At 39.8% G+C, this 12595-nt stretch overlaps 1 protein-coding gene across 3 annotated transcripts in view; it reads left to right on the plus strand.

The window, feature by feature from the left end:
• Positions 1-12595, plus strand: part of LOC139443407 (uncharacterized) — a 167006-nt gene that overhangs the window by 107968 nt on the left and 46443 nt on the right. For 2 of the 3 annotated variants that reach the window (XM_071224395.1, XM_071224397.1), the window contains one exon: positions 2864-2980. The exons of the other annotated variant lie outside the window; for it this stretch is intronic. In XM_071224395.1, the coding sequence (XP_071080496.1) occupies positions 2864-2980 (117 nt within the window). The remainder of the gene's footprint in view (positions 1-2863; positions 2981-12595) is intronic. 3 annotated transcript variants of the gene reach the window in all.

The raw sequence follows: 12595 nt of genomic DNA on the forward strand, positions 1-12595 counted from the left end.
AAACTCCATTTCACCTCATCCTAAAAAGACATCAACACATCTTTCCAGCATAATTCTGTGTGCATCTGTTCAGCAAAGCATTTCCTCATTAAGGTGAGGTGAAATGGGGTTTAACGTCGCGTCAAAGATTATTGCACTTATATAGCGACATGCATGTACGTGTGTGTGTGTGGCTGCTTGTACTAGTCCGGACTGATGCCGATTTATAGTGCTAGCTCGCTGAGATACCATGCCACAGTTTAACATGAATACCCCACTCAGACACAGTATACTGACTCCGAGCCGACCAGTCCTTGTTTTAGCCCCTTAATGCCGAGCGCCAGACAGGGTAACAACAAGTACCACCTTTTAACGTCTTTTGGTAGGACGCGGGCGGGGATCGAACCCTGGACCTTGCGCTCTCCGGGTGGACGCTCTACCACTAGACCACGAGGGCGGTCTTTCCTCATTAAGGGTAACAGACCTTTATCCTTTGATCCCACAGTTGGGATGACATAAGCCTGGTTTACACTTTTACCCTAAGAGGTAAATTTTGATATACAAACATGTTTTTAGAATTTACCCCAGGGGGTTAAATGCTCCAACTCGAAAAGTGGAGCAAAGTTCATATCCTTATGGGGTGTATTTACCCCTGGGTGTGAAATACCCCCTGGGGCGAAGTTGTGCATGTAAACTAGGCTATAGTTCAACATCTTTGTGTGATAAATTCCATAATACCAGCATCACCTGGTAATATCATCTGTGGCAACCATATGGACATTTAATGCTACATAATCAGTTCATGAGTAATAAGTTGAAACAATTATGACATACTACTCAATGTTTGATTGGGATACTAGTACTCAGATATGTCGTTCTATTTAAGTATACGCTTGACATATGAGAATCAGTTTTGTGTATCTTCGAAAGATTAAAATATCCCTATCAGAAATGGAGTGGTACACTATTAGAGAATAAAAAAAACTTCCCTTTTTGCCCATCTTCTGTTTGAGATGTGATAAACGGTTCTCACAGAATATCATCCCAGAGCATCTGCTGCATCACAGACAAAGTATTTAGGAAGTAAATGATGCATCTCAGTGGTCGACATTGGTGAATGTTTGAAACGGATGACACCGTTTGGTGCATGCTTTTTATATGCCATTATGAGTTCTTGGATCGCATTTCATGCCATCAGTGGGTTCCGATAATTTCTTTCTGTCATGCAGCGAGATAATAAAACTCTGAGTCCTGATGCCATTTTGAAGAGGTTTGAGTGTATTACCATAAGGATGTGTGAATTATTAAGCTGGAATGCAAATAGGATCATGTGCACCCTATAAAAACATCCCTTGAGATGTAGCTCACCTGGAGTATGAAAGAAATTGTCGATCAACTGTCCATCTATGGTCTACAGTCCAAAATCCTTTTAGTTCTCCACTGCTATTTCTAACTCTTCTAGGGATTCTGGGTTAGCTTTGATCCCCAGTACCTATGCTTGTAGCATTTAAGAGTTGACTTCCTGGGTTGGGTTGGGTGGTTGATATCTTGTCATCATACCCTGAGGGTGTTGATCGATGTTCATGTTATCAATCACTAGTCTAGACTCAGGTGTTTACAGGCCACCGTTACATACATATACCTGGAAATATTGCTGAGTGCAGTGTCCAACTACATACAAATATAACACTGGTACAAAAGGAGTTCGGGTTTCTTGACCGGTCTCTAGTAAGTTCCTCAGTACTTGTGACCTAGATAACTAATGAGGGATCTGTGGTGACAATGTATCACCTGGCTGATAGTGTGTCATCATACCAGGGACATGAATGGATGCTGATGCTGTCTGCCATGTGTCTGAACCAGACAGGTGAAAATTGCTGACTTGGTATTTAAAAAACTTTTATATAAAAATCACTCGTTCCAAAAAGTAAAATTTTGCATAATGTTGTTGTTTTTTATGTCAAATCATTTTTTAAATCCAGGTCTCAGTTTAAACCTTTTGTAAAGGATTATTGTTTGTTCATTGTTTAACGCCGCACTCAGCAATATTCCAGCTATGTGATGGCAGTTTGTAATTTAAGTGCTAATCCAGACAATCCAGTGATTGAAATTTAACATTGATCCACACAATTGGGGAGGCGATCGGGTAGCCTAGTAGTTAAAGCGTTTGCTCACGCCGAAGACCCGGGTTCGATTCCCGACATGGGCACAATGTGTGAAGCCCATATCTGGTGTCCCCCGCCGTGATATTGCTGGAATATTGCTAAAAGCGGCGTAAAACCTCACTCACTCACTCACTCACACAATTGGGAAATGATCACTGTCATCAACCAAGTCAATGAGCCTAATCACCTAATCGTCTTATTAATCGCCTCTTATGACAAGCATGGTTACTGAAGATCAATCCTAATTTGGATCTTCACAGTGGGCAAGGTAGTGTTAGTTTCCTGCATGTCTACACTGATCCAAGGCTTTGCCTTTATCGACATTTCTCTGTCTGATGTTATATTGAGAGGATGTTACGAGAGAGGGGGGTAGAAAGTTCAATCAGTGACTGTAATTAATCTTCCATGTTACGTCTCATCTTGTTCATTCAAATATTCCAGCTATGCATTTTATGACTTTGATTAAAATGTGAACATTTTGAAGAATCCTTGAAGCTTTGAAATAAATTTTAGAAGATAATGGCATTATCACTATTTCATGAGGACTGATGGTTATTAGCTCAACTGGAATTGGAATTAGTTGACAGGTCACATGTCAATGTCAAGGGAGCCATTCATCCCAACACATTCCTAGAGTGGAGTTAAAATCTGAATTGATTTCTTGCTCAATTGGTTACACATGTTTTTGTCATTTACAGTCTTGTTCATTTCATTTACAGAAATGGCACAGAAAAAGAATGTAATATCCTCCTTACAAGAAGATGAGGGAGATGATAGGAACAGCCTCATGCCCAAAACAGGGGGAGAACTTGTCTGCCGGAACAGCCCTGAAACCCGTGAGTTTACAGAACATTGTCTCCCTCTCAGCAGACATCTTCCCGAGGCAAGAGAATTAACTGACTTTGAAAGTCCAGTTTCCACCCTTGCCGAACTAGGCTGGAATTCCTGGGCTCGATCATAGCGCCACCAGTGGCTATTACGAGTTATGTCCTTTCCATGCCTCTCCTATTGACCAATCAGATTCCACCTCTCGTATCACTTTCATTTGTTTCAACAAAACAGTGGCACCCAGTCAAGATGATCTGATCAATAATCAAGATCTATATTGTGATAAAACGAGTCTTACAACGCGAAGTGCATCAAATCACGTGACGTGAGCACCTTGATTAAAAACATGGAGAGATTTAGAAAATATCTGTTGACAACGAGTTAGCGGTGCACATGCTTTGCAAATCCTGCAGTCGACCGAAATCTGCATGACACTCTACGAACTGGATTTCGATTTCGGTGCGCGATTTTGATTGGACTATGCATAGACTCGTTAGTCCAGCCAAAATGTAACTCCATAATACCTGCCTAGTTCAGCAAGGGTGGAAACTGGACTTTCATTGTCAGTTAACTCACTTGCCTCGGTAAGATGCTCAGCAGACTGCTTAGGGAGCCTATTGAGATCCAATTCTCCTCTGTAATTCTCTCTTTGTTTCTTTGATGATTTAGTAATCTACCACATATGTATATGACAACCTGGGTCACATTCAGCTTAAATGGATTGCAGCAGATCTATAAGTTATAGTACATTTCCGTATGATAATCTTCCCAGGAGGAATCAACTCCTGTGGCCAGTGTAGGATATGAGATCAGCATTTTATACCATCAGTGGATGTGTTAGGATGATATAGGCTCGTCATATTGATACAACAAGTGGTATCTATTCTTAGATTTGCAACAAATTAATGCAAATATTAAATTATTGTCATCTCATAATGTTTTTTGTTTAACCAGGGTTCCATTTTTTCTTGGGGCCCTGGTGCTAGAATTTCCAAAACATCTCTATCAGTATGCATAAAGTTACTTAAGTTACCAGTCGTCTAAGTCGCCGCAATTCGCTGTGCAGAGTTGCGTCCCTTGGGCACGCCAGAAATCTATGATTGTGGGTTCGAATCCTGTTTTGCCCCGATTATGTTTCTAGATTTGTCAGCACCATACCCGTGCTCATGGGTTTCATCGAAGTGGTAAACATCTGAAACCTGCATCACTTCGGGCTTTCTCCCGCATTTAGCTGACACGCCGCGATATAACTGTTAACGCCGCGGAATACTGTTAAAAGCGGCGTTAAACCCAACTCACTCACTAAATACATGATCACTGCAGTAGTCTGAACTTAGCATAAATGTTTTTAAGATATTGTAGAGGACTTAAATCTTTGTTGTTTGTATTTTAGTATATTTAACACACATTTTATCTGGCGAACTTAGGTAGCCATAACTTGTTTGGAGTGACCAACACTTCTCGTATGCCCCTGTTGTAGCTCTATATATCAGTAATGACATGATCTCATCCAAACAATACTACCCAGTATGTTACAATGTTCATTATATAATGTTTATTATGAATATTGTGTCGTTATGACTCCTCGTGACTGTCATGGATCCAGCAATTATCCCAGTGACTCTGCCCTGGTCATGTTTATAAAGAAAATTGTGTCGTTATGACTCCTCATGACTGTCATGGATCCAGAAATTATCCCACTGACTCTGCCTTGGTCATGTTTATAAAGAAAATTGTGTCGTTATGACTCCTCGTGACTGTCATGGATCCAGAAATTACCCCACTGACTCTGCCTTGGTCATGTTTATTAAGAAAATTGTGTCGTTATGACTCCTCGCGACTCTGATAGATCCAGCAATTATCCCCTAGACTGGTGCCCTGTCTCTTGGGACAGAAGCTGGTCAAGGCTGTGTAAACATTGTATAGTGTCTGATTGCCTATTCAGACAATAAGACGGTAGTCCTGTAGTGACCTGATCCAATCCCACACACCTCCTTACTGCCAGGCTTGTATTGAATAAGATTAGAGACTCTCTGTGTAGGTACCAGCTATCTCTGTGCCAGATGTCCAAGCCATGCCCAAGCCCCTCCATAGGGGAAAAGACCTTATTTCTACATTGACAGCTATGTGGAGTGGCCAGGTCATTAACACTAACAGAGAGAAAATTCATTGGATTTAAACACAGGGATCGACTAACAATATCCCAGCAATAGGGAGGGCATCAGCAACAGGCTTCAAGCATTGAACACGTGTAGGGAATCGAACCAGGGCTTTCAGAATGATAAGCAACTGCTTCAACCGCTTGGCTACACCACCCACACATATTGTTTGTTTGTTTGTTGTGTAACGCCGCACTCAACTATATTCCTGCTATATGATGGCTGTCTGTAAATAATCGAGTCTGGACCAGACAGTCAAGTGATCGATGTCATGAGCATCGATCCACCCAATTGGGATACGATGACATGCATCAACCAAGTCATCAATCCTGAACACCCGATCCCGTTAGTTGCATCTTACGAGAAGCTTTGTCACCTTTTACGGGAAGAATGAGTTGCTGAAGACCTACTCTAGCCCGTACAGATTGGCATGTAGGGGATAGTCTGGGTATACAAGTTTCATGAACAGGTCACAGGGTTAACAACTATATTATCCCTGTCCTTCCAGTAGATGTCCAATAGATATATATATCATTTAGCATTCAAAACGATATGATCTTCATCTTTTTTCCAATGGATATATATCATTCAGCTTTTTCCCCCATTGAATATATCATTTAGCCTTCCAATGGATATGGCCTTCAACCTTCCAATGGATATGGCCTTCAACCTTCCAATGGATATGGCCTTCAACCTTCCAATGGATATGGCCTTCAACCTTCCAATGATATGGCCTTCAATCTTCCAATTAATATGGCCTTCAACCTTCCAATGGATATGGCCTTCAACCTTCCAATGGATATGGCCTTCAACCTTCCAATGGATATGGCCTTCAACCTTCCAATTAATATGGCCTTCAACCTTCCAATGGATATGGCCTTCAACCTTCCAATGGATATGGCCTTCAACCTTCCAATGGATATGGCCTTCAACCTTCCAATGATATGGCCTTCAACCTTCCAAATGATATGTCCTTCAACTTTAAATGGATATGGCCTTCAAACTTCCAATGGATAGGGCCTTAAACCTACCAATGGATATGGCCTTCAACCTTCCAATTAATATGGCCTTCAACCTTCCAATGGATATGGCCTTCAGCCTTTAATTGATATGGTCTCCAACCTATCATTTATGTGGCCTTCAACCTTCCAATGGATATTGCCTTCAACCTTCCAATGATATGGCCTTCAACCTTCCAATGGATATGGCCTTCAACCTTCCAATGGATAGGGCCTCCAACCTTCTAATGGATAGGGCCTTCAACCTTCCAATGGATGGGGCCTTCAACCGTCTAATGGATATGGCCTTCAACCTTATAATTGATATGGCCTTCAATCTACCAATTGATATGGCCTTCAACCTTCCAATAGATATGGCCTTCAACCTTCCAATGGTTAGGGCCTTCAACCGTCTAATGGATATGGTCTTCAACCGTCTAATGGATATGGTCTTCAACCTTCTAATTGATATGGCCTTCAACCTTCCAATGGATAGGGCTCCAAAATGAAAGAAGTACACTACATGATGTAGTTGATAATTTTATAGTCCAATGTACATGTGTTTGCAGTGCATGACGGCATGAGCTGCTAACAGATAGATGTTTAGAGTGATAAATAAAATTTACTGTTGGAAGATAAACCTGAGTGGTCAGACAATAAACCAAGGAAGATCCATGGGGGTTCAGTGAAAATAACTGGCATGTTATTTAGGTAGAGTATGTTGTTCCAAAAGGCAGAATTATACAACACAGACTGAATAGATATAAATATATATTCTCACATTTATTAACAGGTAAGACGATATTGCTGATATGTCGAGAGATGAATAAATCAAAACTTAAATTTGTGTTGAAGTCAGCAGCTCTGATGAAGTCACATCTCTCTTTATAATGTGACAAGTCACAATCAGTATGACTGTTGAAAAACAAGTGTCGTTTGCAAACAGAGTACTTGACAAAATATTTACATATACATTTGTATAGAAGAGTTTCTCCTGATGGCAACTCCATTACCACAGTACAGCGTTCCCAAGCCGATAGGCTCTGATCTCAGATTTGCCCTGATTATGTCTTTCAGGACCAATCCCTGCTCGTTGTGTAAGCATGTTTTTGTTCCACCCAAATTTGGTTCTCACCGGAAAAAAATGTCAGTATTGAATACCTAAAATTGCAGTGAAAATGTTGCGACCTTGTAGTGAAAAGTTCCATTTGGCAGGAACAAACTTTTTGGTGTGTTTATGAGAGATGTTCTTGTTTATTGTACAATTGCAGTACAAGTAAACATAATCTAAAAGAAAAATGAAGGATTTTGATGAAAAAGGAAAGCATAAAAAAAATCCTGATAGTTAATTAATGATGAAGGCAAATGTGAAAACATGTAATTATGACAGAAACAGATAGAACACAGAGCCCAAAATGCAACTGAAATCAGAAGTACTGCTGCACAAGAATTCCATGAAATGACTGTGTTTATGTAGAGTAAAGTCACCAGTGAATACACCCCAAACCCCCCCCCCCCCCCCCCCCTCCCCAATCAATATAACCAAACCCCATTAAAACCCCTCTTTTAGACACTTACTTAACAGTTTCACAAGGTAGAACATATGTATGTAAAAATCCTGATATGCACCTTCAAAGAATCAAATGTTGGAAGTAAAAGTTCTTCTGACGGAACTTATATGCACATGCAGCCAAATCTTGGTTACAGTTGGTTGTACCAAAGTTGTGAACGTCTGCAACCTGTGCCTCCTCAAAATCTGTGCTTTGCTCACAAAGCAAGCCAGCATAACTGAAATACAGTTCAAGGTGGCATTCAACCCTAATCACTCACACTTTGTTGTAAGCCTCTACCCCAAATACTTGAGTTCAGCTTAACAGCCCTGGACCTGACATGGATTGAAAAGTTACAAGTGAAATGATTGGATGGTTGGATTATCGGAAACACAACTATTTGTATTTTGTCCTAATTGCAATATCTGTCTCTGTTGGGTGCTATCACAATCTATTCTAGACTGCTTAAAAATAACTTTTGTGTATCAAGCAGATAAATTTACCAGTTTTTGTCATATTATTTCTTTGGACAGCATTTTCAGAAGAGCATCGTTGATGATGTATGAGCAAGCAGTGCATAGGTCATTGACTGCATAATCAGAGATTATGCAGCTCCACGCAGCTCTTGCATTGCAAATGACAGGGAAATGGGAGATGAGAAGAGTCATGTCAGCTCCATACATCATCCCAGGGAAAGCAGACATGGTGTTTTGTAACTGTTCTTATGCTACAGTTGTCATGGTTGCAAAGAATTTTAGACAACACAGTTGACAACCAGAGCCTCAGTTTGCATGGTATTAAACCAGAATACATCATATGTGTCAAATGTCTGCTCTCTAAGGCTGCTTGTAAAGATTTTTTAACCCTTTCGCCCCGACTGCCCGATTTATCGGGCAGCATAAACCGTGTCCCAGAACCCGGCTGCCCGAAAAATCGGGCGAGAACTGTCCAAGCCCCACACCCGGCTGCCCGATAAATCGGGCGGCGCGAGCGTGTTTACAAAATCGCTCTTTCTACTTCCTTTCTCGTGTGTAATCTCGTTCTAAATATGGAAACGAGATATACACGTGATTGACACGTCATTCTATGGAATTTCCCCGTCTTTTTGGCGCGAAAATCGCGGATGTCACCTGTTTTCGCGACAGGTATTTTTCTCGCTTGAATCGGAAATCAAGCGTAATGGCGGCCAACTACGATTCGGATAGCGATCAGATGATTAACAACGACTCTATCGGGAATAATAATGTGTTTGAATTGAATAATTTAAGCGAAGGGGAGAGGGAATTTCGCGAATATTTTGGTGAAGATTTTGACGGTTTCGACGAGGTGTCCCCCCCGCCAACTTTCAAGAATGGGAGTGGCAGAGGGACCACAACAGTGGAGACATGAGGGATTTTGAAGAGGCGACCGGACTCAAGAATATATATATATTGACACGTACGGTGAGTGAAGAGTCATACTATTGATTTTTTCCAACTGTTTTACAATGATTCTGTGTTTGAACGGATTATCAGTGCGACGAATGAGAATGCAGCCTACACGTGAACGAGCGATCACAACAACAACAAAGGTGAGTGGCATGACGTATTTGTTTCTTTTTTTTTTAAATTATTTTTCTGATCGCAATCCGAATTGTAGTTTGCCGGTTTGTCGTATGTCCTTATATTTCGCTCAATTTTAATAAAATTTATTTCTATAATCATGTTTGTTCTCTTGTTTTTTTACATCTTAATTTAAATTTTAGTAACTGTATAAATTATTTATTTATTAATTGATTTAATAAAGTACTGATTTAATTTATTATGCAGTTGTAAATAGCAGTGTATTGTAAATATGTTATCACAACTTTTATATTTGCAGAACTTGAATTTACGATCTTTCTGTCCTTTTACAATCTTTCGATTCCCTCTTCAGATCAATCTGTGATATCTTCCCTGTGATGTCATTCTTATAGTAGCTGTGGTTCAATGTTCATGTAATGTGATAAATTACTTTTTAAAAACTTAAATACTTAATTTTTGTTTCAAATCCTGAAAAAGAACAAAATAAATCAAATATTTGTTTTTACCTGTGTTAACGAGTTTACCTGCGTTAACAAGTTTACCTGTGTTAACGAGTTTACCTAAGAGACTGTAGGTGTATCATAAGTAATATGTGACATCAGTATAGAAAACAAAGTCAGTACCAAGAGTTGTAAACTTGTTTATTTGTTTACAGATGTGCATGAAGAGAATTTACCTGTAACACCTGCGATTACCTGTGCCGTCCAAGATGACAAGACCACTGTGTTATGTTTACCTTGTATCTGTGATTTAGTTTTGTGATTTTTAATACAATTTGAGCCAAAATTCATTGTCTGTTTTCATTTTTTCAGTGTTTTCAAGTTTTATTTCACTTGTAAACACCTGTAATTAGATAATGACAAAGGTTAGAGACAATAACAACAAAGAATATTAAAGTATACTTAATCCTCTTTACAATGGTATATGATCAATGTATATTAAAAGCAAGTTTCTGGTAGAAAAAGTGCATCAAAAATGATGGTGTGATTTTCTAATAATACTGCCAGGGAGGCCAGTGTACAGGCCTTGTCAGTGTCAGGGACTGCAGGGTTTCAAGGGACATAACTCTGGGGCAGCCAGTGATGAAAGAGTTAAATGGCTTTGATAGAATTCAAGGAAATAATAACTGATCCTAGCTGTCAGAAAGCCATGATGTGTTGTGCAACAAGAATGATGGCAAATGTCATGTCTTAAATTTCTTGTCTGAGATTATTCTTTTTGGGAAGTTTTAGCGAAGTAGTCACACCAAGCGCCTGCTCTTGAAATTCTAAGGAACTGACCAAGTTAACATCCACTTTGGGTACCAGTAGCCATAGTAGCAATATCAACTTTGGGCATCAGTAGCAATATAGTAGCATCTTTGAGCATCAGTAGCAGTATAGTAGCATCTTTGAGCATCAGTAGCAATAGTAGCTGGCTTCAAGTTTTGTTAGAAATGGGACATTCGGTCATTTCTTCAAATCATGCAGATCTTTTTCTCTCTGAAGAGCAAAATTATGTTTTCTGAAACAAATAATTTATTTTGAAAAGGTCTCGGCTCCTTTTTGACCGCCGACCATCCTAGAATATCAAAATGTTGGTTCCTAAATGATATGGACAATAATAGTGTATTGAACAGGAGGAATAGAAACAAACACATACAAGATAGCAATTAATAGTCTTGTTTCTTGTGTGTGAAGATTTCTATTTTCCCTGGCTACAGTGTCTACAAGAGCTTGCTGCATATATGACGATGTAATGTTCTGTTGTTGTTTTTTATTCGGATTGAAAGAGATATTTTAAGATTCATCTTTATTTCAGTTGCCGTCAAGACATTTGAGGCAACTGCCAGAACATTTCAGAAAATGTGCACGTTTTGTGAGATCGCCAAGTTTGACACAAAAGGATAGCACTTCTGATGCAGACATATGTAAACTTCTCCAACTGCTTAGGCACTGGGGGACTGAATAGCACCATTAGCAGAATTCCTGCGACTCTGAGAAATATGGAGCATGAATATCACTGTCATTTCCAGAAGAAAAGCTTTCCCTTGGTGCCGTAACAAAGTTAGACATGACTTGCCTCCTCTCTGCAATAAATCTGATGTAAATGTCGTCCACTCCGAGCATCAATAGAGCCTGCTTGTAAGTTATTAAGAGGATACTGTGAAGGAGACAGACTCTGTGCAGGTAATGGAGGCCCCAAATCAATGTGTCAGTCACAAGATTTTATAAGGCTATTATTGCTGTCCTCTTTACATCATCAATCAAGTACATGGCCTTACCTTCTCTGCAGAACTGTTGTGTTTCGGGGAAGATATAACGATTATGCATGCGCTGGGTAATAGATTTATGGTTTTATGTTTCCTGATAGATAATCACTTTCAAGAAGCCTGCAGCAATCTTTCCAGCAAATACCCAGGTTATGGAAACAATGATAATAATCCTGACTGAGTGAGCAAGTGCATGAGTGAGTGTTTTTATTGTTGTCGTTTAGTGCCCACTCAGCAATATTCCAGCTATATAACAGCAGGCTGTAAATAATCAAGTCTGGACCAGACAGTCCAGTTATTGACATCATGAGAATCAATCTGCACAATTGGGATACGATGACATTCATCAACCAAGTCAACTAGCCTGACCACCCAATCCTATAAGTTGCCTCTTAGGACAAGCATGGGATGCTAAGGACCCCTTCAACCCGGATCTTCACGGGATGGGGGATGGTGATGCTGCTCTTGGCAATGATTCACCCGCGCCCCAGCAGGTAAAAAGGGGAAAAGACTTCACTCATTGAAAAATCATGTGGAGAAATTAATTCACATCAATGATTCACCAACACCCAAGCAGGTAAAAAGGGGAAAAGACTTCACACATTGAAAAATCATGTGGAGAAAGAAATTAATTCAGATCTTCTCCATGGTGAGCGAGCAGATTAACAACTGAGCCATGACAAAGGGATTACATGTTTTTATTACATGGTTTACAGAACTGGCTCATTAATGTCAGGTCCTTGTGCTCGCTACTGCTTCACAAAGATCCAAGGACATCCCAATAAAGTTGGCAAGAGCTAGTCAGAAGTCAGCTTTCTTGAGCTTACAGCATTAGTTTCAAACTGGAAATTTCTATTTCAGACATTTTGAAAAATATTTTTCGATTCAAATCTTGAAAGCTGAACAAAAGTAAATTCTGGAATGTCTCAAAGATGGCCGAGATTGTATGTCAGTCCTTCAAGGGTTATGGAAAGTCTTTTCCGTTTTAAATGTTTAAATTTGTCCCTTTGAAGCAAAAGAAAGATGATGATATATATGATATCAGTCATATAGCCCATATCTGTTGTTCAGAATGCCCTGTGTTAACTTTTTCAAGATTGCAT

This window comes from Haliotis cracherodii, unplaced genomic scaffold, assembly GCF_022045235.1.
Source record: "Haliotis cracherodii isolate W230 unplaced genomic scaffold, xgHalCrac1.p SCAF_5, whole genome shotgun sequence".
Classification (NCBI taxonomy): Eukaryota; Metazoa; Mollusca; class Gastropoda; order Lepetellida; family Haliotidae; genus Haliotis; species Haliotis cracherodii.